This window comes from Neophocaena asiaeorientalis, unplaced genomic scaffold, assembly GCF_003031525.2.
Source record: "Neophocaena asiaeorientalis asiaeorientalis breed wild unplaced genomic scaffold, Neophocaena_asiaeorientalis_V1.1 scaffold154, whole genome shotgun sequence".
Taxonomy (NCBI): Eukaryota; Metazoa; Chordata; class Mammalia; order Artiodactyla; family Phocoenidae; genus Neophocaena; species Neophocaena asiaeorientalis.
The window spans coordinates 5,658,650-5,685,049 of NW_020172982.1; the positions used below are offsets into that span (position 1 = coordinate 5,658,650).

The 26,400-nt window shown below is 47.3% G+C and overlaps 1 protein-coding gene across 2 annotated transcripts in view; it reads right to left on the reverse strand.

Annotated features, from left to right (window-relative positions):
• THRB (thyroid hormone receptor beta) overlaps positions 1 to 26,400 on the reverse strand; it is a 307,753-nt gene that overhangs the window by 89,047 nt on the left and 192,306 nt on the right. For both annotated transcript variants that reach the window (XM_024742055.1, XM_024742054.1), the window contains exon 3: positions 14,509 to 14,572. In XM_024742055.1, coding sequence (XP_024597823.1) covers positions 14,509 to 14,530 — 22 coding nt within the window. In that variant the 5' untranslated portion in view covers positions 14,531 to 14,572. The remainder of the gene's footprint in view (positions 1 to 14,508; positions 14,573 to 26,400) is intronic.

The window sequence follows — 26,400 nt, forward strand, 5'->3', positions numbered from 1 at the left end:
CAATAAAACAAGGGCTGGGAATCAAGAGACAGGGAATCAAGGACCGAAGGGGAGGGGCTCCTCCGGGGTCTCAGGAGAGAACCTCAGCCAGAAGACAAGGCCTCCGAGTCACTGGGATGCGGACACTGAAACCTTCCCTCCCTTGGGGACCTTGCAGGCTCTTCCTGACCTGTCAGCAAGCAGGAGGGGCTTGCTGTTCTCAGGGACCCACTCAGCACCTCTAAATATCCTGCTTCCCTGATTTGTAAAGGCTGCTTTGTGACGTAAAGGCCACCAGCCTTAAAGTGATGCTCTCTGCTTTCACGTTTCTGTTTACTCTTTCTGGAACTGAACACGGATTTTTTGGTAGCTCATATCATTATGTTTTAAGCCCTTGTACCTTAAACATGCCTCATGGAATCATCACCCTGTCAATTCAGTCCCAAACAACAGGAAAACATTCTCCACGGGACCTCTTCATCTCTCAGATGCATTGTTAGTCACTGATTTATGCTACTTAGAATTTCTAGGGACAAACGTGTCTTCCTGGCTTAGATGCGTAGAGCCAAAAAGAAATAAAAAGTCCTATCAAATTTGCAGTGTGAGGGCTTCCCTGGTGGCGCAGTGGTTGGGAGTCTGCCTGCCGATGCAGGGGACACGGGTTCGTGCCCCGGTCCGGGAGGATCCCACATGCCGCGGAGCGGCTGGGCCCGTGAGCCATGGCCGCTGAGCCTGTGCGTCCGGAGCCTGTGTTCCGCAACGGGAGAGGCCACAGCAGTGAGAGGCCCGCGTACCGCCAAAAAAAAAAGAAAAAAAATGGCAGTGTGTGCAGAGGAGGGTGGTGAGGGGAGGCCAGAGCACTCAGGTGTATTGAGTGCCCACCAGAGACAATGACTGTATGCATATTACTCTGTGCCTTATTTATTTATTTTTTTGACCTCTGCTGTTTCCCTGGGGACCACAGAACTTGTCACACAGGAGCACCCCCATAAATGTTGACTGATTTACTTAGATTCTCACTGCAGTGCTAGGATGCTTTCTGCCCCCGTTGGACAATAAGAAAATTAAGACTCCATGAGCTTAAGCGACTTGCTCAAATTCACAGGGTTAATAAGTGGCCAAGGGGGGATTTGGCCCCAAGGACACATGACTCCAATGTTCTTTTCACTATACCACACCAACTCCAGAAGCAACTAGAACAGGTGGGCAAAACAGCATTGTAGCCCTGTCTAAAGAGGCTGACAGTACCAGGAGGAGGTGCAGAGGACTGTCACAACTTTTTGAACACAAAGATGACTTTAATACAAAGACCAAGTCCTTGCTGAGCTCACTCACTTCCAGAATATTCTCATGCATTTGTACAGCCCTTTGTGACACAGACTCATATCAGAATCTGTGTCTCCCTGCTTCTTGGCCACACAGCTGGACTGCACTTCCCAGCCACCCTTGCAGTTGAGAATGAAAGCATTGGCCACCACCTCCGGGCCCCTCCTATAAAGCATCTCCATGCATCTTTTCATTTTCTTTCCTCCCTTCTCCTGTTGAATGGAGGGAATTCTGAAGTCCTAGAGGTGAGTGGGGATGGAAGAAGGAAGGAACCTGGGTTCCTTCTATAAAGCATCTCCATGCATCTTTTCATTTTCTTTCCTCCCTTCTCCTGTTGAATGGAGGGAATTCTGAAGTCCTAGAGGTGAGTGGGGATGGAAGAAGGAAAGAACCTGGGTTCCCAAAGGACCACAGGAACATTACCCACCAAGCAAGAACACGTGGCTTTGGATTTAACATGAGTCAGATGTAAAATTCTGTTGTATGAACTCACTGAGATTTTAGGGTTCATCTTGCTAAAGCTGAGAGCACTGTTTTACTAATGGGCCTTTGAGAATTGCAAATAGCTTTCTTATCTATGATACCATTCAATCCTTTACAAATGCAACAAGTCAACTGGAAGCTGAAAGAGTGAGAGGAATCATCTATGAGAACCATTAAACCATCTGTGTGGCCAGAAGCACATTCCTTTAAGTTCAGGGGCTTAGTTTCTCCACCTGTGATTTTAGGGTGCTGGGTCAGATGGTCTTTGAGATTTCTTCTAATTCTGAACCTCTATAAGTCTTTTTCGATGTCAAAAAATGTGTATTGGCGTGTTCAGACACTGATCTCTTGATACCGCGAGCCCCTCCAAGGCAAGGACTACTTCTCAGTTACCTGTATATGCCTAGAATCCAATCTCTTAGACGCTCTAAGGTTAAATTTAATTAGAATTTTCTGTTGGAAAAAACTCAAAGAATTTACGAATGTTCTGATTTATGCCAATGATTTCTCGATCCAATTTGGAGCACAGGATTGATGCTCATGGATATTTTCATTATGCATTACTGAGTATGGGTAGGCTATTTTATATTCGTTTACGTAGACGTAATCTTTGAAGAATGATTTTATAATAATACTGAAAGGCTTTTTTGATTAAAGGGAGTGCCAGCAGTAATTGGTATTCTGATGCCTTCATTTACAGTTTTATTTAGCTGAGTAATATAGGAGAATAATTCCTATTTAGAGTTGAGAAAATTGGAGTACAGAACATTCAGAGTTTTCTCATTCAAATGGCCCTTAACTTGAGGTTCATAAAAGTGGTATTGGGCGAACTAGGAACAATTTAAAAAGTTTGAAAAGGCCCAAGGGAAATTATACAACCATAGGAGACAGCCTGTACCACTTTCATGAAAAATCTTATGCCTTCTGGTTCTTGAAAAATAAACACATTTTTTCTGTATATCTGTGTCGTATGGGAACATTGGTCATTTCATCCTGCTCATTGAAAATATCAGATTATATATGTTTTTGATGACTAAAAATAGGCAATGAATTCTATTACTCGAAAAATGCAATTTGGCAGGTAAAATGTTTAAAAGCACAAGGTTTAAGGGAGGTGGGAGGTTAAGGGTTAACAAGAGGGTCCTGGCAGAAAAATGGGAATCACAATTTGACACTGTACAGGTAGAATGAGATCGAAGGAAAGGAAACCAGTGATTTTTTTTTTTTTTTTTTGCGGTACGCGGGCCTCCCACTGCTGTGGCCTCTCCCGTTGCGGAGCACAGGCTCCGGACGCGCAGGCTCAGCGGCCATGGCTCACGGGCCCAGCCGCTCCGCGGCACGTGGGATCTTCCCGGACCGGGGCACGAACCGTGTCCCCTGCATCGGCAGGCGGACTCTCAACCACTGCGCCACCAGGGAATCCCCAGTGCTTTTTTTTTTAAACTTCTTTTTATTGGCAGCTGCAGGGGGATGTGGGTCCCCCTCCCATTTTCTGCTATCACCTTCCCCTCCTGTGATTACATGTTGCTCCATCCTACCTCCTGGGGCATGTGGGCATCCAGAAAGATGCTGTGTGCTATGGGCCCTTTGCCTCGGCTGGTATAGGAACTTCGGCCCATGGAAAATGAAGTATTAATAATGCCAGCCAGTGTTTTAAGATGCTTATCTTATTAGGGACTGCAGAAAGGAAGAGATTGTATTAAAAAATTATCTACTTCCTTTTGCATGAATTGTTTGCTTCAAATGTTATGTTTAGATGACTCCATTAAAAATATCTTTCCATAAAATAATAAAGAATAACAAAGGTATTTCTTGGCTCTCACTTGTTAGAAAAAGAAAAGGCCTTAGGTGGTACAGAAAGTTCTTTTAAGAAATCCTAAATAGGAGGCGGAATTTGAATGGGACCCTAAAGAGAAGGCAGGAATTATGGGAGTGAGCAAAGCAACGCAGGGAAAATGTAAGCTTACCTGCACAACAAACCTTTGAAAACCCTCAAACATTCACTTACATCTGTTTTCTTCCATTGTAGTGCAGTAATGCTATGGGCCATTTCTCACCATTAAATTGACAGTCACTAATGTCAAGTGCCTACCTGTGCCAGGTACTGCCTGAGGAGGGCTCTTCCAGGCTGAGTCTCAGTGGACCCTACCCTGTGTTACAGGATTTATATCCATCCTCCATCCTCACCACATCCTTTGAGAAAAGTTCAGCATTTTCAGTGTCGGGAGTTTTAAAAGCTCCCTGAGTGAATCAAACGTGCAGTCCAGACTGAGAACCGTAGAACCATGGGGCTGTTCCCCAGACAGCTACATTCCCTTGAGGCTTAAAATGGTAGTCATTTAATTTATATGTTAAAAAAACCCTCTTGGGGGTGGGGGAGAAGGCCTCTCATAACCAAAAGCTCCATACAACTCAAACTACTCACTAAAGAAGTATGGGGTGGCCTTCTGAGCTCAGTGTCCGACTCGATCATTTGCAAGAATTTGCAGGACAGAGAAATACGTTTCCTCATGGCAGCTCCATTCCTGCACCGAACAATGCTGCCCGTGGAGAGCATCCCTGAAGGACTTTATGATCATGTGATCTGGAGGGGCTCCTACCCTGACGGGCCTTTGAGGTAAATGAGATGCTGCAGTCCACCAGCCAGATGCGGACTGCAGGCACTGTGGGCTTGTCATTCCTGGGTGAAAGTGACAAGGCACGCCAGGTAGTCAACCAGAGCAAAGCATCATGAATTACATCTCAGTTTGTCCCGGTTCACCCTAGATTAACAGGTGATATTTTAGATGTCTTTTGTAGGTACTCAGAGGAAATGCCAGAATGGTAGAAACGTTAGAACGAATGTTGGAAAACAAACATTTGCTTAAACACATCCAATATGAAACAAAACAAAACAAAACGCCACTAGATGAGTGGTTTTTAAGCTTCCGTGTGTATCAGTCACCTGGAGAGCTAGTGAGGAACCCAGAAGCCCAGGTCCTTGTCATTCGGTAATACTGTAGAATAGAGCTGGTTTTGCCTTTTTTTGTAACCAAAATTTTCAGTGATTCTGATACCCCACCACCCAGTTTGAGAACAACTGCTCTTTTCTCAACACTCGGGCGCACATTAGAATCACTTGAGGGGTTAAAGAAAACAAAGACGCCAGAGGCTCCACTCTAGACCAGCTCGGCTGGCATCTCTCGGGTGGGGTGCAGGCATTGGTATTCTGAAAGAGCTCCCGAGGGGACCTGGACGGGCAGCCTGGCCTGAGAACCACTGTGTCCAGATGGTGGTTCTCAGACTGGCTTGTGCTTCAGAAGCACCTGGACAGTTTTAAAAGAATACTGAGTCTTGGGTCCACACCTAGAGATTCTGAGTTAGCGGGTCTGGGGTGCCATGGGCACTGGGATTTTACAAAGCTCCCAGGGTGACTGGAATGTGCAGACAAATCAGAGCAGAACAAGGGTAGGTCCTCCCCCAAAAAGGAAGTCCGCTGAATCCAGCTTCCTTGGAGATTCGTTATATACACACAGCTGAGCAAAAAAGACTAAGCTTCAGTTAAGAACATAAGTCCTCAGTAACGTAATGTAAACCCCGCTGTTAGCTTATCTTTTGTTCCTCCCATGTCATCTTTAATACCAAAAAGAAAATGATGGGCAATCAAAAGTTCTGTAAGATTGGACCTCTGGAAGGTTGTACGGTGAGAAAAATGTCTTTTAAAGCGACTCTGTATAGCAGCATTTTAAAGAGATACTTAGAAAGCAATGGTGGGACTTCCCTGGTGGTCAAATGGTTAAGACTCTGCACTTCCACTGCAGGGGGCTTGGGTTCCATCCCTGTTCGGGGAACTAAGATCCCACATGCCACGTGGCATGGCCCCCCAAAAGAGAAAAAGCAATGGTGATGGGAATGTGATAGAAATAAAATTGAAAAGAAAAAAAAAGAAAAAGAAAACGAGACCTGATCACTATTTAAAGTCAGTTTCCAGGCATCCCTGGTGGCGCAGTGGTTAGAGTCCGCCTGCTGATGCAGGGGACACGGGTTCGTGCCCCGGTCCGGGAAGATCCCACATGCCGTGGAGCGGCTGGGCCCGTGAGCCATGGCCGCTGAGCCTGCGCATCCGGAGCCTGTGCTCCGCAACGGGAGAGGCCACAACGGTGAGAGGCCCATGTACCGCAAAAAAATAAAATAAAATAAAGTCAGTTTCCCATGCTTTGGGAACAGTGTCCAAACACTTAACTGTCCACCTTGGTGACTATGGGCAGGTCACTTCACCGTGCTCGCCTTTGCCTCCTGATGTGTGAAGTGTGAGGGTTCGAGAAAACGCCTCTCAGCTCAGCGTCAGCACCATGACGGGATGCACCTGCACCCTACAGGCTGGGGAGCTGGACGTCCACGCTAGTTTCCCTTCTACAGCACAGAAAACTCCAGAGCGAGAATGTCATGATGGCCAAGATGTAAAAGAAAAGCCAAGGGAGGTAAAGCACGAGCCCGGGACTGTCAGTTGCGGGTTGGGGACAGGTGGAGGTGGCGCAGAGAAGAAACTCTTGGCTCACTGCAAACGCAATACCATCACATGTTCATCAGGGACTAAATTCCTGTTGGGAAAAATGACTTTCAGTTCTTTTGAAGGACCTTGGGTGAACAGAGAGGAAGATCTGTCCTGACATAACAGAACCTGTCAGGTTAGGGTTGACATTTGTGACTTGTTAACACAAGCCGAATAGGGAGGTGCGGGCAATTCTTGGTTACAGGGGGCTCAAAAGAGTGGAGATGGTGGATACTGAGGGGTGATGGTGGTGGTGGTGGTGACAGAAGTGATGCTGGTAACAATGGAGGTGGGGAGGGGCAGGGAGTGGGGCCCCGGGTGGGGGTCCAGGAGAGGCCAAATATTGTAAAGGGTGGCTTCTGGGGGGATACAGGGGCTGTTGATAAGGAAATACATTGCTTTATTTTATACAGCAGGTTCTTATTAGTTCTCTATTTTATACATGTTAGTGTATACACGTCAATCCCAATCTCCCTATTCATCCCCCCAGACCCGCTTTCCCCCCTTGGTGTCCATACGTTTGTTCTCTACACCTGTGTCTCTATTTCTGCCCTGCAAACCGGTTCATCTGCGCCATATTTCCAGATTCCACATATATACGTTAATGTATGATATTTGTTTTTCTCTTTTGGATTTACTTCACTCTGTATGACAATTTTTTTCTTCACTCTCGTGTTCCCACCTTTCACTCTATAAAGCCCTGTTTTTCCTTTCAAACTTTAAAAAAAATTAATTAGTTAATTGATTTATGGCGTCATTGGGTCTTCATTGCCGAGCGCAGGCTTTCTCTAGTTGCGGCTAGCAGGGGCTACTCTTCGTTGAGGTGCGTGGGCTTCTCACTGCGGTGGCTTCTTGTTGCAGAGCACGGGCTCTAGGCACGCAGGCTTCAGCAGTTGTGGCTCGTGGGCTCAGTAGTTGTGGCTCGTGGGCTCTAGAGCAGGCTCAGTAGTTGTGGTGCATGAGCTTAGTTGCTCCGCAGCATGTGGGATCTTCCCGGACCAGGGCTCGAACCCGTGTCCACAGCATTGGCAGGTGGACCCTTAACCACTGCGCCACCAGGGAAGTCCCAAAGCCCTGGTTTTTTTTTGTTTGTTTGTTTGTTTTGTTTTTGACATGTCACCTTCCTGGCCACCTGGCTGCAGCTCAGATTTGGAAAGTGAAGTTGGTCTAGAAGCAAATGTCTTCGCGTCCCCAGGAGTTTTGAGGGAAGATTTTCACGAATCTGGCTGAATTTGGTGAGATATCATGAATTTGGTCTTTTTCCGAAAGCCCCATGTTTTTCAGTAGGAAGTTTCTCTTCCGGGAGAAGTTCAGGAAGTTAATGAGGTGAGGGGTGGGAGAGGGACAGAGACAGAGTCCAGAAGGCCAGCTCTTCCTTAGGTAGATGATGTTGCCAGGTCTGGTTTCCTTTACCCATTCGTATTGTAGAAAGTATCACTGTTTCTTCTGTATTTGCTTTCGTGTTAAAGAAAAGGGTGATGTGTTAGCTACACAGAAATTCTCTTTTGTGTGTGTGTGGTTTTCTTGATTTTCCCCTGTATGGTGGACACTGGAGGAAATCTTGAACTGAGATGCTGGTCTCCTCTCTTCCCCAGACCGGACCCCGTTCAGGGACTTTCACTCTTCTAATTTGTGTGCGATGGGGGAAAATGGACAATGATAAGCAATTATGGTTCTCCCTTCCTTTGCTTTCTAAGATGAGTTCCTTAGAAAGGAAGATCTGTTTATTTTGCTGAGCAGAGCCTTACAGGGGGATGCAGATGGGAGAGACAGAGCGACGGGCCACTACCTCCAAGGGGAATGAACAGGTGGAGACGGGGAGGGAGGAGGGAGGGGCAGAGGGCAGGGCTCCTGACAGGAGTGGGCGGGGTCTGCAGCCCCCAGAGCCAGGAGGGGACCTGGGGTTTCTGCAGTTACCTCAGGAGTGATGGGGAGTGATGGGGAGAGACGTCTAGGGAGGAATTTAAAGGTCCTCTGTGTGATTTGTCTGCAGCAGCCTTCCTCTCGCCCTCAAGGCATTTGGGGGAAGCCTGGCCTTTCCTTTCTAGCTGACTTGCAGCGAGATTTTGGTTACTTTGAGAAGTGGCACCATGCAGAGGAGGGAGCAAAGAGGCCCCCATTGCTTCAGGTGGTTAGATACCCAAGAAATAAAAGCCAAGTTCCCTTCTGTGATTGGCTCCACCAACAGTAGAGCTAGCTCTTTGGGCAAGTCGGTATTTTTCTTTCTCCAAAACCACCTGTGGCCACACTGTAATATGCATAGCTGGCTCTACGGAATCCAAGGCCACATTTTATTTTTGGCCACAACTGGGGAAACAGGAATTCGGAACAAAGTGAAATAAGCCTCCAGATGCCTTTTCAGAGTAATTATGCCAGGAGTATATAAATCAACGATCCAAGCTCCTGGTTTCTGGAGCAACGTGGGGAAAGGGAGCAGAGCCACATCTGGCTTCTGTGTTATGTCCCTTGCCAGGTGACCAGTACACAGACCTGGGCGTGGCTTTCCTGACTTTGGCAGGAGGGAAGGAAGGACAGCCAGCACTGTCGGGTTTCCCCTCCCTTCCCCCCCCAGGCTAGGGCAAGGGTACCATGGGGGTGTCTGTCGTTGGTGCAGAAAAGGTGTTTGTTGAGACAACCTTCCCTCTTAACCAGTCATCCCTGTGTCTAAGTGAAAAGAACTACGTGTTGGCACAGAAGTGTTAACTCATCCCAAGGACCCACTGAGCCCCGTTCTCAGCTGGACAACAAAGACAGGAATCCTAAAATGACATCTCCAGAGAGCTCACTATATCTAAATTAAAATTTTCTGTATGTCAAGAATGCCATAGCATCACGTTCACAAGCTTATCTGTAAACGGTACCAAATCAAAATTATGTAAGTAGAGATAGAAAGAGAGAGGGGAAAGCATTAAGCAAATGTGATAAAAGGTCAACATTTGAGGACTTCGGGTATTCTTTGAACTCATCTTGCAACCTTTCTGTTAGTATGGAATTACTTCAAGAGAAGAAAAATTTTTAAAAAGGTCAAATATTGCTATAAACAAAAAGGAGAGACGTATACTAAAATGGGAAAAAGTTTGTAACATTTATGATAGTGAATTAAATCCTTAATATATGAATCATAAGAAAAAGACTAATAAGTACAGTAGAAAAGTTCACTGCACAGGTAAGTTACAAAGAAGACATTTAAGTTGCCAACTGTGTGTGTGTGTGTGTGTAGTCAAATCTATCATCAATAAGAAAAATGTAAAGTTTTGAAAAACTTTGATAAAAACTGTGATAAAACTTTGCCTAATTAATTGCATTTCTCAAAATTAAACTACTACAAAACTCCAAAGTTAGAGGATATGTGATCAAATGGACACTACAGCGCTGATTGGCCCAGGAACCTGGTTACGATTAGGCAACAGAAAAGGTTTTGAAAGATGTTCAGTCCCTTTGACCCAGTATTTTTGTTTTTTTTTTACTTCGTAGAATTTATCCTGAGGAAATAATCAGAGAGGTGTCACATTATGTACACTGTGGTTCATTATAACATTATTTATGATAATAGTATATTAAAAGCCTAACACAGGTTTGATGGGTCACTAAGTAGCTGTGAACAGAATCCCATTTCAGAAGAGCATTTTTGATGGGAAATGCTAACAACAGGCAAGCCGTTAACATTCATTATCATTTTTTTTTTTTTTTTTGCGGTATGCAGGCCTCTCACCGTTGTGGCCTCTCCCGTTGCGGAGCACAGCCTCCGGACGCGCAGGCTCAGCGGCCATGGCTCACGGGCCCAGCCGCTCCGCGGCATGTGGGATCTTCCCGGACCGGGGCACGAACCCATGTCCCCTGCTTCGGCAGGCGGACTCTCAACCACTGCGCCACCAGGGAAGCCCAACATTCATTATCTTTGAGTGGTGTCATTATCTGGCTATGGGCAAGCTCTGGCCTCGTGAGGAGATATTCTCCATAGGTTGTAGAACAAGAGCACAACTGTGGTTCTATTTCTGAAGGAAGGAAGGCAGCGGTCATAAAGAGGGGTTGAAAAGCCTCAGGAACACTAGGAAGGCCACCTTTGAAAATGACGTGGGCTTTACAATAAAACACGAGCTTCCCCAGCTTAGGTGATTTGTCTGACTCTGAAAAACCTATACATTAGGATAGTCTGAAAACGCAAAAAAAACCTTTCTCCAGGGTGCCCTTTTTCTCTACACCCAGCCTTCAATGTACCCATGCCCGACTTTATGAAAATGTGATTTACAAATGTTCACATCTGAGGTACGACCTAATCTTCAAAGTAGAGGGAGAATTTCTCACTTTCTCCTTTAACTGACAAGGAAGTCAACCTCTAGAGACATGAGGTGGCTTGCTTTGTTATTATCTTGAATACGTAATAAATTGCTTCTACAAATAATGAGAAAACTATAAAACCCGCAACGGGCAACTGGACACTATATATGAACAAGCAAGGAAGTTACGGATGAAGAAAAAAAATACAAGTGGCCAACAGACATGCAAAACAATTTCAACCTCAGGCGTAGTGAGAAATGTAAATTTCATCATGCTTAACAAATCAGGACAAGGGGCTTTGATACAAAGCATCTAAATCAGATTCTTCTGTATTGTTCAGAGTGGGGCATGTGCCCCCATCTACTGCCTTTTCTGTGGCCTCCAACCTCCCACCTATACAAGACGTTGGGAAGGGTAAAGAACCCTCCCCGTCATGACCTCCTACCACCAACGACAAATTTGCTTTCTTTCCTTTTTGAAAAAAGGAATGAAAATGGGTCATTTGTAGAGACGTAGGTGGACCTAGAGCCTGTCATACAGGGTGAAGTAAGTCAGAAAGAGAAAAACAAATATCGTATATTAACGCATATATGTGGAATCTAGAAAAATGGTACAGATGAACCAATTTGCAGGGCAGGAATAGAGACGCAGATGTAGAAAATGGATGTGTGGACACAGGGAGGGCCGGGGGTGGTGGGATGAATTGGGAGATTAGGATTGACATATGTACACTACCATGTGTAAAACAGATAGCTAGTGGGAACCTGCTGTATAGCACAGGGAGATCAGCTTGGTGCTCTGTGGTGACCTAGATGGGTGGGCCGGGGGGAGGGGAAGGGAGGAAGATCCAAGAGGGAGGGGATATATGTATACAAACAGTTGCTTCGCTTCATTGTACAGCAGAAACTAACACAACATTGTAAAAGAACTATACCGCCATTTAAAAAGATGAAGAAACAAACACACACACGAAACAAGCACGCAAACAACCTGAGGATCACCCAGTGAAAACACTGGGACACCTATAGAATGCTCTGGTCTTTCCCATCATGCAGACACTCCTCCCCTGGCCCCTGGGACACACTGAATATAATGCCTTGAGCGAGAAAAAGGAGAAGGCAAAGGTCGCAGTTGGGAAGTTAGATGAACAAGCAGGTCACAGAGAAGAGGCTCAGGCCACACTGCTGAGTTAGGTCGATGTTATTCACATGGCAGGTTCATCACAGGGGTGACTTTATGTCACATCCTAACTCCCTAGAACCAGGTCAGGGTCAATGTAATAGAGCTCTGCCTCTGCCTCTCCAGGCACATTTAGAGGGGTCCAAGTTCTTAGTTCCCTTTTCAGTCAAGGCTAAAAGCCTCTCATTTGGGTATTTAAAATTCTAGGTATTCATATCTTAGAACAAACTCCCCTATGCGACGAATCATGATTTTCTGCAAAGTGGAGCTCATTATAATGACATAAATGTTAGCAGAGTCCCCCAAAGATTCCCTCGGAAGCCGTGCTTATTAATCCCAACCAATGAAATACGGTATCAAGGCACTTCCTTCCTTTCCTCTAAGAATCAGTATTTTTGGTGAGCGATGTCATACAATCCTAATGTCAAATTAGGTTAAGGTAGAGCAACGAGAACATTTTAGCAGGACTTGACTTCACTGCAGTGGATATTAAATAGCCCCAGAAAATTAACCATTCTCCATTTGAGTTAGTGCAAAATACAGAAATTTCGTAAGCGGCTGAAGGCGTTTCTTTAATCTGAAAATGCTTGTCTGCTGGGTTTTGGCAAAACGCATTCAATGTTCTTACTCCTGTTCATTTAAAAATTGGTTTTCTTTTCATAAAGGTTAATTGATTTCCTGTATTGCATAACAGTAACAGTGCCCATTATGTGTTTCAAAAAGAAAATATGCATATTTGCATATTATGTGTTTCAAAAAGAAAATATGCATATTTGCCCTTTAAGTTATGCTTTTAAAGCAAGCACTTAGTTCTGATGACTTACAGCTTTATTATGGTCTCCTTTTAGGTTTCTTAAAATAAACATGCAGCTTGAGACCATAGGAAAAGACAGAGGGAAAAGGACCCTGTTTTATTTCATCCACAAACAAGGGAGTCTAAAGCAATGATTTTCTCAGCTGAGCCCATCAACATAGACTGAGCATATGCATGTGTGGAGTAGATTTCTTTTGAAAATAGAATTGCTGTTAGTTTCTATGCTATGAAGCAAATGCTGGGAAGCAAAAGCATCCTCCTACACGGGGAGGAGGGGCAGCTGGTTCCAGCCCAGCCCACAGGGAAAGCATCCCGCATCCGCAGATGGGCTGAAAGCCGGCTTAATACAGAACCATCTTAGAGTGAGCCTGGATTTCTAGCTCTGTCCTGGAGATGAGCTGATCTGGCCTGGGGATTCTGCTCAACAATAAGACTATCCTGACCCCTAGAATAAGAGTCAGCGAACTACAGTCCTCAGGCCAAAGCTGGCCTGCTGCCTGTTTTGTAAATAAAGTTTTATTGAGATACAGCCACGCCTATTTGTTTATGTATGGTCCATGGCTTTCCATGCTACAATGGTCAAGTTGGCAGTGACACAGAAATGGGGGAGGGTGTGTTTTGGTGCCTGTCACTGAGAAATAAGATGGGAAGATAAGATGGGATTCCGAGGCTATCCTACAGGTGTGAATCATTCCAGTTTGTTCAGGTGCTCTATCTTTTTGCTGCGCCAGGAACTCGAGTATCAATGGGTCGAGAGACAGGGCAGTGATTCTGGGAGGTGTAAGGTTATGGTCATTACGTTAAGGCTTGTAAACCTGCAGAAGGCTGATGTCTATGGGTACCTGCCCTGCTGCCATGGTAACCAAACGACAGTCCTAGGCTTGGGGTTGGGCTGGAATGTGTGGTTATCAACTGAGAGCCCACGGTTGATTCTAGTCAGAAGACGTATTTTGACTGGCCCATGAATCCTTGATATTTTTATATGTTAACTGCTTGCATTTAGAAATGGGGATATTTTGGGGAATTCCCTGGCAGTCCAGTGGTTAGGACTCTGTGCTTCCACTGCAGAGCGCAAGGGGTTGATCCCTAGTCAGGGAACTAAGATCCCGCATGCCGTGCAGCGCGGCCCCCCAAAAAACCAAACAGAAATGGGCATATTTCATTCCAAATCTGGCTTCCAGCTTCTCTTGAAAATTTGAAATCTCTGGACACACTGGGTTCCCTCCCTGCTTGTTGCCTGGTTCTCCTGTCTGGTTTGTTTTTCCTGACAGCCAGCTGTTTGGGACATGGGCGTTATCTATCTGGCCCCTGGGGCCTGTGAGTTTGCAATCCCAGCTCTGTGCATTGAACAGAGAATCCTGCTATTGCAACCTGTTCCTCAGGGGGCATTCTGTCTCGCCTCTGTCCCTTGCTTTCTAGCTCGCTTTAGCTTATGTGCTCTCATCATATTCCATTCTGACTCTGCTGCCGAATATTCCATCAGGAAGATGTCTGAACTCAGTGGTCACCGAGTACATAGAGCCATTTCTTATACTGATCTGAATGAATGTGGCAGGTAAAAGTATTGGGTGTGAGAGGGTAACCTTGTGAAGGCTGGAAACTAGGATTTCACTGTGAATTATCACTTCCTCCCATCATGTTCCTGGTGATGATGCATCTCAAGGCTTCCGAAAAAGCTGGAAGCACATTTGTTGGGATGTAGTCACAGGATATATTTGCATTTCCGCCCCCCCCCAGGCGAAAGATTTATATGAGCTGAAAAGAAACCAGAGTATGGATATATTTGCATTTAATAACACTCATTGGCTGGGAAATAACTGTTGCTAAGACTCTTAGGTTGGTCTTTTAGGAAGCCTATATTTCTCTTTGGGTGGAACAAAAATGGAAACACACAAAGTAAAGAAAATAAAACAGATACCTGTCATACTGTTGGGAGTCATGGGTTAGTAATCATTCCGGACCCTTTTTTTCACTGACATCTCCTATAGAGAAAAAGACAAGAAAAATACCATGGGTTATAACCTGCATTTTCCATAAGGTTTTGTTCCAAACAACATCACATGTGTTAATTAGCTGGAGGTGATTTGTTACTTTCAACTCAGAGCAAGTGAAGCAGAGGTGGGCTGCGTGATACACATAAGTTTACAAGACCTTTTAATTTTCACCTCAGGGTTCCTCCTATAAACATGTCTTTATAATAATATTTTTTTCGCGGTCACATGTCTATTTTCCATCTCAAGTTTTTTAAGAAAGCACCAGCCGAGTGACTTGCTGTCTTTCCCAAGAGCGGCTGAGATGCGTTAGCATCCTCAATCCAGATCCTTGCTTCTCCAAGTGCGGTCTGCGGACCAGCAGCCTCAGCATCACTGGGAGCTCGCTAGAAATAGAAAATTTGGGTCCTATGTCAAACCCGCTCCATCAAATCTGCACTTGGACGAGATGCAACTGCAGATGACTGATGGACACTCTGAAGTCTTAGACACGCCGCTCTGGAGAATGGAAGCCATATTCACATCTTATGTGTGACTTTTCCTTGGTCAGTGCCGAGTCCCTTCTCATCACTGTATCAGTGAGATCCGAGAGCAGCAGACAGACCTGGCCTCATACGGGGATGGGGATGGAGACTCGGTGGGGGTCAGAGACCAGAGGCACCGACGGAGGGCCGATTGTTGAAGGCCACACGCAGATGAGGACCCAGATGGCTGCTGAACGCGGGTCAGAGTCCTTCTGCGTGTCGCTGGGGACAGATCCGGATGAGGTTTCTTTTTCCAGAAGGGTTTCTGTATCCAGCAGTAGATAGCGTAGCACGGTGGCTCTGGCCTTGTACCGGAGACCTAGGCATGGGTCGGAGGGCCCGTGCTGTCATGGACTCGCCATGGGATCGTGATTTCTTCACGTGCAAAATGAGGAGGATAATGCTTGCGTTACCTGCTTCACGAGGCTGATGATTCTGAGGTGTGAAGAGGATGTGAATGAAAGTGCTGGGTAAACACAATCCATTGGATGAGGGAGGGAACGTCCTGATACTAATAACTGATCGGAGAAGAGGAAGCACGTGGACTGTGTTTACAATGTGGGTTGATATATGCGTCCATTCCCTCTCTGTCTCCACATCGAATCCTGCAGCACTGAATTCATACCTTGATGGTCACACCTTGGTCATCACATGTGGTCACCACATGTTTCCAAGGCTGCCTTTCCCACTAGACTGTAACCTCTTTGTGGCAGGGACTACGTCTTGGTCATTTTTATATCTTCCACATGAGCAGAGTGTCCGATACAAAATAGGCCCTCAAGAAATATATGCGGGGCTTCCCTGGTGGCGCAGGGGATGAGAACCTGCCTGCCAGTGCAGGGGATACGGGTTCGAGCCCTGGTCCGGGAAGATCCCACATGCTGCGGAGCAACTAAGCCCGTGTGCCACGACTACTGAGCCTGCGCTCTAGAGCCCGCGTGCCACAACTACTGAGCCCACGAGCCACAACTACTGAAGCCCGTGCACCTAGAGCCTGTGCTCCGCAGCAAGAGAAGCCACCGCAATGAGAAGCCCGCACACCGCAACGAAGACCCAATGCAGCCAAAAATAAATAAAAAAACACTAAAAAAGAAATATATGCTCTGAATAAGTGAATAAAATAAAATGAACGAAAGTTGAATCTCATGGTATGAGATTGCTGAACTGGCATCTGGTAGAAGAGATGAGGATTAATTACTAGGAAAATGCGTTCTTGCTACTGATGAACATTTCAAGGGTCACCAGCCACAAGCCCTCTGTTCTGTCCCCTTCAACTGTGCAGCTGGGTTGTGAGAGAGAGAATCAGGTTCTGAGACCCCCTAAAGGGAGAGTGTGGATCACACCTGTAGTACTGACTGTCTAGACCTCTCGTGCTTAGAAACTGAGCTGCCATTAACTCCCCTCCCGTCCTGTGGACACGGCCTCATCCTCCTGGGATGCCGCTCCTGAAGATTCTGGAGTGGACAAGGAACTTGGCTCCGGCTGGGCCAACCACAGTGCTCCACCTTTGGCCACGGTGGGCCAAGACCTGGGAGGGGCTGACATGGTGCCTTTTTTGGGGTAGGTTACGTATTCCAGCTCTGGTGGCAGAATTGATCAGAAACTAGAACTCTCAAACCGTCTGACGCCATGCCTTTTAGCCACACGGCCAAAGCCGGTCTGCAGGTGAGACAGAGGATGCACCTGACATTCACGGAGAACTCGGGGTGACGAGAGAATGCTGTGGCCTCAGAGCCCTGCTTTCAGCTCTCCCTGAGGCCCAGCTGTGTCCCTGCGGCCCCCTCAACCCTTCCTGAGCAAGACGGTGCCCACGTCCGCGGAAGCCAGGTCCGGGCAGGTTTCTGCCCCTTGCAACCAGAGGAATCCTGACTGACAACACCGACATTCAAACACAGCATGAATACGAAGGTGGCAAAAGCGTTTCGTGTCCTTTTTATCCTAGTTGTGTTCTTGCTACACCAACACTTAAAAAATATCTTTGTTTTCAAATTTTGAAGCACTGTGTGTGAAGCAGAGAGTATCCAGAAAGAGGAAAAACATCTCATTAAGGCTTAAAAAATATTGTTACCACCACGAAATTTAGTACTGATTTTGTTATTTAGTACTGTTTTCCTTCTACTGTAGGAAAGTACTAAAGTACTATCTATAGTAATTTAGTATCACTACACTATACTGAACTGTTACCATTACTAGAGCATTAATAGTATATTCCCGCTCCTATTCCTATAGCATTTTAGTATTACTACACTATGCTAAACTGTTAATATTCTTATAGCATTAATATACATTTCTGTTCCTATTCCCACTCCTATAGTGTTCATCGTGCACTTCGGTTCCTATTCCTACAGGACTCTAGTATTTCATATTATTTAGTGCTATTTTCCTGCAACGAGCTCTTGAGTTTTAAACAGTAGTTAAACGCTCTGAGTGGACAGGCATCGCGGGGCTGCTTCGGGGTTGCCCGGGACACAGGGCAGGTGTCAGCCAGTGCTCTGTGCAGAGGAGGGAAGCACAGGAGGTCCCCTCTGGAGCCACCGAGGGGGTCACGGCATCAAAGGAGGAAACAAAGTCCAAACAGCTTAAAAAGAAAGAAAGTGGAGTGTTCTACCTGTGGGGAAAGGAAAGCGAGCACAGGACTTCCCCTCTGGGTGGGTGAGTAGGCCGGCAGCGAGGAGGTCGGGGGTGATGTGAGCAGCGCTGACTGCAGCGCTGTCCCTGTCCTGGGGGCCACTCACAGCCTGCAGGTCATCGTTACAACAGGCCTGCTGCTCCCGGGCAGAGAACAGCCTCCAGTGAGACCCAGTAAGGGTCTGCATCCCGGTCCCTCAGAGCCGAGCGTCCATTAACAGCTGCAGCATTTCAGCACCGACTGAGGGGAGAGAGGTCTTCAGCGTAGTCCCTAGGAAAGTGCTGCTACACAGAGAACATTCCTTTCACACGATATTCGTTTATGTGGCTGGTTAGCCTAGAGGCCTTGATTGCCGGCCTACTCTATTTAGGTGCTGCCCCAGGCTTTGTCCGAAGACAACAGTTGGGCCTGTCCACGTGGGGCTTCTAATCTGCCAGAGGGAGAGAATCGTGCTACAACAGTGCAACGTGTGGACACCTGAAGTGTCTCTTCAGTGCAGACTGGGCCACGAGGGAAGGAGAGGTCATTTCTACTTGGGGCAATCTGGGAAGGCTTCTAGGTGGAGGTGACCCTGTATCTGAAGGCTCTTCTTTGCAATAGGCCTCTCCCCAGCGAAGGACTTAGTGCTTTATTCTCCTCCTTGTGCCCCTGAGGCCCACTGACTACTCTGCAAGAAATGAGCCGTGTGTAGAAAAACTGGGAAATGCCCTCAAATTATGCAGGGTCTTGGGAGGTTTGCTAAGGAATTTGGACTTTGTCCTATGGAAAATAGGGAGCCATGGAAGGCCCTTCAGGGAGTGCCCTGATTTGAGAGGATAACTCTGCCTTGGTGCAGAGGGGGACTCCTCAGGATGCTACCTATCGGCGTGGGATCGTTGCTACTTCCCTGTCTTAGTGTTCAAGGTCACAAAGTTAGACTAGGGCCAGAGAGAACCCCACCCACCTTGTCAAAGGCCCTGGCCCTGACAGCACACCCTTTTGTCCCCTTGTGTTTTCTTTTTCTCTGTAGAAAACACAACACTGAAGGGACAACTGTGAAAATTCCCCCTTGGAAAATCTTTCCACGCAGACCTAGTGAGTCACTGCTTACACAGTCTGCACATAATTAAAATGAAACATGCATCACTATAATGGAAAAGAATATGAAAAAGAATGTAGATGTATGTATAACTGAATCACGTTGCTGTACAGCAGAAGTTAACACAACATTGTAAATCAACTCTACTTCAATTAAAAAATGAAACACGCATCTCCCTCACGGCTCTACATCTACCTTTTCCGAGGAGGGCATTTGTGGTCCTCGTTTGCCTCTCCCTGGCTCTCAGAGCGTCTGAATGGTGAGCTATACTGGGGTCATCCGTTACATCTTCGGCTGGTACTTCCCGGGCGGCCCCAGGAAGCCAAGAGGGGGCCGTGTGGGGTGGGCAGGGGTCACGTTCACAGGCAACTCTCTTGGTTCTGTTTACAAGGTCAGATGCTCCAGCCTCTGGCTATTACGGGCTCCACGCTGAGACCGCTAATACTGGGTGGACTCTCAGAGGCAGACAGGACACCGTCTCACCTGGCATTGACACACGTGGACACCACGGGCTTCCTACATAGACCTCATGTCAGAGGTCGTGGAGACATGAATTGAGAACCAAGCTACACCCTCCACTTGGGATGGGTCTTGAAGTTGTGTTTACACGGCAAGCGCTGTTTTGACTAGGTCTGCGGGACGCTGGGCGCTGCGGGGGGTTTGTGGGATGGGGCTGGGGTCCTCGCCCCCCGCCCCCCACCCACACTTTGGCTTTGCCACCACTTTGCCTGGGTGCAGGCAAGTAGCTATGCCCTCGGAGGGGCTGCCCTCACCTGGGAGGGCAGTGAGGTCGTGAAGCTCTCTCTCTCCCTCTTGGAGTGTCTGCTTCTCTCCCTTCCCCCCATCACAGCTTTGTCCCTGATGCTTGGGAATTGTTGGTAAGAACAAGTTCAGTCCCAGCGTATGGAGGACAGACCCTGGGCTGCGAGTCATTCGGATGCTTTTGGGTCTCAGGTCAGCAGCTTGCACATTTTGGCTGGGTCTCTTCACGCTCTGAGCCGCCCTTGTGAAGTGAAATCACAATCTCCTACCCTTCAGGTTATGACGAGGACCAGGGAATTTTTTGCGGTACGCGGGCCTCTCACTGTTGTGGCCTCTCACTGTTGTGGCCGCTCCCGTTGCGGAGCACAGGCTCCGGACACGCAGGCTCAGCGGCCACGGCTCACGGGCCCAGCCGCTCCGCGGCACGCGGGATCCCCCCGGACCGGGGCACGAACCCGCGTCCCCCGCATCGGCAGGCGGACTCCCAACCACTGCGCCACCAGGGGAGCCCTGAGGACCAGGGAATTTGAGAATTCTCTGTAAATGTAAAAGTGGACACCGACCTACAGTACTGGAAGAGGTCTTCATTATTATAGTCACTATTATTACACCCGGTCATCTCCTGGCCAATCCCAGTCATCCCTAAGGTGTGGGCAACTGGAGCTATTCTGGCCACTAGGGGCGCCCTGAAGTGGTTTAAAAGACATAACAGCACAGAAGCCCACCTCCGTAGACCCTAAGATAAGATGGAGGTGGAAATGCTCCTCTCTCCTCTGCCATTCTCCTCTTCCCAGTCTGAATTTTACCTTTTGTGAATTTTTTTCCCCTTCAAGTTCATTTAAATTTGTTACGGGGAGCAAGGAAGGTTGGGTGCGCAGATGAATTTGTATCCAATCTACAGCATTCCAAATGCAGCCCCAGTTGTCCTTCCCTGAGGTCTTTGCATTTTAAGAGTAAATCTAGGATCCAGTGAAGTGAATATATATAATGGTTGAATTTCTGATGATGGTAATAACTTAGGCACTTCTCAAATAGAAGAGAACAGAGGCCAGGGGTATTCAACTCATACAACATTGTGATCCACTTTTTTCCACTTGGTAAAACTAACCCTATTCGGGAGTGTAGTATCAAAAATTCAGTACGAGAAAAAAATTTACAAAGCCAGCCTAGTTAGACTAGGGATCGGGCTGATTAAAATGGAACAAAAGACTGTGAGTTACTTAATAAAGGTGTGGGAAAATAGTCATAGCTCTCCCCTGTGACATGGCCCAGGTGTTTGTCCCAGTGGATCACCTGTTAGAGCACGGGGCAGGGTGACAACCTCTCCGCTGGGCGTGGCGGGAGCCTAGAGCCCCACATCAGAGACATCAGTAAACTCTGGGTGGTAAAGCTGTAATTTCCTTTTCAGATTTTCAGCCATCACTCTAAGTGTTCTGCCTTTAGTAGAGAGAGAACACAGCCAGGCTCTGTGGTTGAAGCTGAGCTTAATTTGCTGTGGCTGATTTTTTTGTTCTCGGTAAAATGATTTTAATTCAAGTTCAACGATCCCACTCTGTGGCTCATTTCTACTCTTTCTTTTAACCTCTGTCCATGCCAAATCACTGCCGCCTTCTCTCCCTCTTCCCTTCTCTTTCTCCTTCTCTTTCCTGGGCAAAGTCACCATGGCTTGGAAGGAGCACAGGCCCTGCCATTTGTCAACAGAATGACATGGGGGAGGTCAAGAGTCACGTCCCCAGGTGGGTAAGGTCATCCACCTCAAAGGGAATAGATGGATGAAATAGAACAGATGTGCTTGGCACTTGGTGGTATTCCTGCATCCTCACGTGCAAGGGGCTGGGGCCACAGCCTGAGAAAAATCCTGTTTCTGCTTTGAAGACTAGGTCAGCAGTGCTAGGAGTGGGGTTCTTGGGGTCAGAGTGGGCTTTCAAACAAACACACAAGTCCCCTGTGAATCTAAAACTCTCTGCTACATCTAATTTAGTGTCACGATGAGTGAAACTTAGAACCATTTCTAACCACATAACGCAGTGATAGAAAAGTCAAGAAGGAACCAGCCGGAAATAGTTTTATGAGGCCACCTCTGAAAGCCTCGACTCGCCACCTGCTATGTTTATAACACACTTTCTTCCTAGCTACCTTTCTCTAGAGGTGAGCCATCACCTCTGAATGCTTCTAAGAAGTAAGACTCTTAAGAGGAAGCAGATGGGTAGTTTGAGGGAATCGCCCGACGCAACAGGAGAAACAACCTCAACAGATGTCTTGTTGGCCAAAGCAAGCTGTTAAAACTGCCTCTGCTGACACCTGGTGGACAGGAGTGCAGCATCCCTGCGCCAAAGACAACAACGGGCATGTGTGTTGAGGGGCCTGGGATGCATCCGTCATAATGCCTGAGGAACAAGGGTACCACGCAGAACCGGAGTAAGCACTTGTGGTTAGGTGACTCACCAGGACACAGGTAGGGACAACAAACGCGTGGGAAAATGAAATGGTAACACGGAAGCCAATGATGTATTATTGATTTCTTAAAAGAGTTTGATGGCGAGTGAGGCAACAACAAACAAGAACCCACTCCAACCCCCTGCCCTCGACAGCCTCCTAAGAAAGATTCTACTGCTTGACCCCTGACCATCTCCACCCCAGGGCGACGGCAGTGCCCAGATGGAGCTTGGGTTCTGTTGCCTCTGGAATCTGCCCTGAGCTCCTTGCAGATTTTTAACCCTGGGACAGAAAGAATATTCTTCCAGAGGAGACATAATGAAGACTGCTTTGCCCCCCCCCCAAATCCCTTGAAGATGCAAATAAGATTCTCCTTATACATATACATAATTGTTCACTATTTCTTAGATGCCAAATGTAGTGGAAGGAGCGCGTCTGCATTGAGAGTTATCTACAGAAACAGACTTCATAAACGTTGTACAATCTCCATTTTCCCCTTCGGTGGGTTCTCGTTTAATGCTGCCTGGCGAAGGCTGAATATTTTGACAAAGCCAACGGTTTCCTGCGAGCACAGTGTACACACAGCTTAGATTTTGTCTTTCAACAATGTGTTTTAAAGGTGATTTTCAGGAATGCATCAGAGCAATTATCAGTTCAAATTTGTAAGAATTAATCCATTATATTTAAGTCACGAAGAAAGGTGATTTTTAAAAAAAATTACGGGAACCTTGGTTAAGGGTTGAGTCAGGGAATTGGGGTGAACAGATCTACCTAGGAAGGTAAGAAGGAAAAGAAGCCCTTAAAAGACTCATGCAGTTGCATTTTTTTTTGAATTTATGAATTAAAAAAATTTTATATCAGAGTAGAGTTGATGAACAATGTTATGTTAGTTTCGGGTGTACAGCAAAGTGATTCAGTTATGCATGTACATGTATCTATTCTTTTTCAAAATTCTGTTCTCTTTTAGGTTAGAGGTGTTTTGTTTTTCCTCCTGACTTTTAAGTTAAATTTGGAATATGAACTCCCTTAAATGTGTCACCAGAAAGTGTACAGTCAAAATATACCCCCTTCCGTGGTCAGTGATTCTAGGGCACAGAGGTCCTCAATTTTCCTGGCACCGCTACTGTTTCAGAAACTGCTTCACAGTGACCCCAGGTAAAAGGAACAAATGTTCTGTTTATTAAGTAAATAGTTCCAAACAGCCTAATAGTAGTATTTGCATGGCGTCTGACAGCTGTGCCTGTGTTTCCCTCAAAAATTAGACATTCCATTGTGTTCCTCTGGGTTTGCTGTGGCACTCCCAGGGTGCCTTGGTACAGAGTTTGGGGACCGTGGCCGTAACAGCTTTGGGAATCAGTGAAAAGTTCGAGGGTGTGGTTACCTGATCTCTTTTTAGCCCTCATTCTCTGTGAACCCAGGGCTACATAATTTGGCCTTTCTGTTTCATATTGACCTTTCAGTGGGTCAGCCTGGCATGAGCTGTGGAAGAGAGAACAGAGAATGAAACCTCGGCTGGAGTCAAGCTCATCGTGGGCAAAAGCAAGATTTGACCATCATTCAATAGAGTTTCCGGAGCCCCTGTCACATGGTGAACTTGCGGTGAAGTATCTAAAAAGTAAAGGAACGCAGCCCTTGCCTTGCGGGGGGATGCAGTAAGCTGCGTTATCACTGGGAATTGCAGGAACACCAAAGGCAGCCGAGAAAGTGGCTGGATGCTAAGTTCTTAGGTAAGAATCTAACCAATGAGCATGTTACACACGCCGGAATTCTTGTAAGAGGATCTCAATAAATCTATAAATGGCAGGTCACCTGCTTTTCTATTCTGTTCTGTTTCTGACTTATGTGTAGCAAGGAAGCTACATATAAACGAAACTAGTGGTTCTCAAGGTTCGGCAAACTCCTGGAGGGCTCCTCACACAGATGGCCGGGGCTCTGCCCCCAGAGTTTCTGATTTAGCCAGTCTAGGGGTGGTGGTGTCGGGTAGGGGTGTCTGGGAGTCTGCACGTCCAAGTTCCTCGGGGACTGGACTGTACTTTCCAGGAATCACATGTTTTGAGCCACCAGCCTACACCATTTGGGCACAAGTCAGAGGCCCTGGGGCACCATCTTGGTGGACTACACTTGACGCTGGGCAGGTATCCCCACCTCTCCACTCAGGACCAGCCCAGTCAACCTGGTCTAGAAGAGGGGCTGATCCAGGCCCCCAGCTCTGTGACTGGACAGTTTCCTTCTCTGAAGACCCCCTTGCGTTTCAAGTGTGCATCCTGGAATTTGAGACACTCGAGTCCTGTAGTAACAGTGACGGCGAGACCCAACGAGGTGAAGGAGTCTTGCACCTTCGAAGAGGCTGGCTTGCACTATGCTTTCTTGTAAGGGTGGGGCACGTCCATGGAGGCTGCAGGAAAAGCAGTTCTTAATCTCAAGGGAGGGGGTCACAGCAGAATCAGCTGAGAAGCCTTGCTCGCCATCTCCGGGGCTGGGCCCTGGAATGTGTACCTAGAAAAGGCTTCCCAGCTGATTCTGTTGAGAACTTCTGCTCATGAGAGAAGCGCTGATGTATAAGCCAAATGTGGAGATGGGTCACCCTACTGTCACTCTTACCCCTGAAGCCACACACGCTCATTGGTTCAGAGTCACCGGACACACTACGTCCTGTTTGACTGCCGCAGGCCTGCAGAGAACTCTCTTTCCCTCCCTCTGGCCATGCTCCCTTGGCGGGTGGCAAAATCATGGCCAGTGTGGTTGATCCAAAGCACATTGCTAATTAAAAGCCACTACCTATGCACTGAGGGACCCGCTATAGCACCAACACACCGATGGCACAGAAGCACCTGGACTTCTGCACTCAAGCCACACTCACCCTCCGCTCCTGCCCCATGACTTATTTCCTCCAGTGCGGTCCCAGCTCAGCAGCATCCACATCAGCTGGGGCCTCAGAGATGCAGATGCTCAGGCCCTACCCCAGACCTACTGAATCAGAACCTCCGAGAGGGAAGTCCAGCAGGCTGTGCTTCAACAAGGCCTCCAGGTGATGATCCTGGTTCAGCTGGGGTTCATTGCCACAGATCAGAAGGTGTTCACAAGGCAGGCACTGCTCTGTGCCCTCTCCCACCAGCTCGCCCAGCGATGAGCCCAGAACATTCGCTAGGTAACGAAGCCTGGGTTGGGGCGGGGGGGAGCCCTACTTCCTGCTGTCAGAGAGAATCAACACTCACTTGGTGAGCTGCCTCTGAGAGGTTGCCAACGCTGCGTCGAAATCATCTCTCGTTTCTTCTGGGTTGTATTTTCCATCTTCACACTTCAGCTCCCCCTGAATCTTCTCCAAGTTTTTTTACATTCCTTTCAGCTCAGGAAGCCAAAATGAAGATGCCATGTTTCAACCAGGGTCTGTTTCCCGCTGTGGGGAGGGGCATTCTGCAAGATTCTTAAATGCCCAACTCCCAGCAACATGATTATTTTCCGAACAATAGAAGGGGACTGCTGATTCATGTTTGGCTCACGGCTGGCTCCAGGCATCTTTTTTTTTCTTGCTGTACTTGCGCCGATGCAACACAATAATGCTCTGTTCATCCCTCTGAGTTAGAAATGCCATCAGCTCAGCTATGCAACTGAAGGGTCCCGCCTCCCCTTTGGCTTATTTAAAGCCTTCCCGCAAATAACACGTTTTGAAATATTATATGGCGTGATCACTCTGAGCCATTTGGCTTTGGCACGGACCGTCAGACCTTATCTTTTTATTAGCTGCTCCTTGCACAATGCCTGACACACTGGAACTAGGATTCTTAAAAAACGCCTGTTGGGTGAATCACATACCCACTTCCTGAGGTTCAAACCTGATCCTTCTATTCTGCCCTGATATAGTACAACCCGCCCTCTGTCAGGGGCAGGGCGGAACCTGGCTATCACATTCAGGCTCACGTTTGCATCCAGTCAAAGAATGGGTTTGACCTCCTCAAGGTCTGATGGTCCAGGGGGGGCTCCATCCAGCCCCTGGCCCCGTTTGCACACTGTCTGCACGGCCACTTCTGGTCCTGCCATAGCAGTGGGGCTCTGGTTGCCTCTCAGCACAGCTTTGCCAATAGCAGTCGGGGCCAGCTGTGGGTTTTTGTTTCCCAGCTGCAAAGTCAAACTGGTGGCACTGCTTAGCTCCTAAAACTCTATTGGTAACCCTGAGCCACACACCCAAATCACCTGGGTGGCTTTGCAAAGTCCCAGCACCCAGGCTGCATCCCAATCCAATCAGTGTTTCGTAACTGAGACCTGAGTTTTGTAACTGCCTGGGACATTCGGATGTGCAGGCGAGGCTGAGAACCACGGCCCTAAAGTGGCATCATTAAAATGATGGAGATGGGGCTTCCCTAGTGGCGCAGTGGTTGAGAGTTCGCCTGCC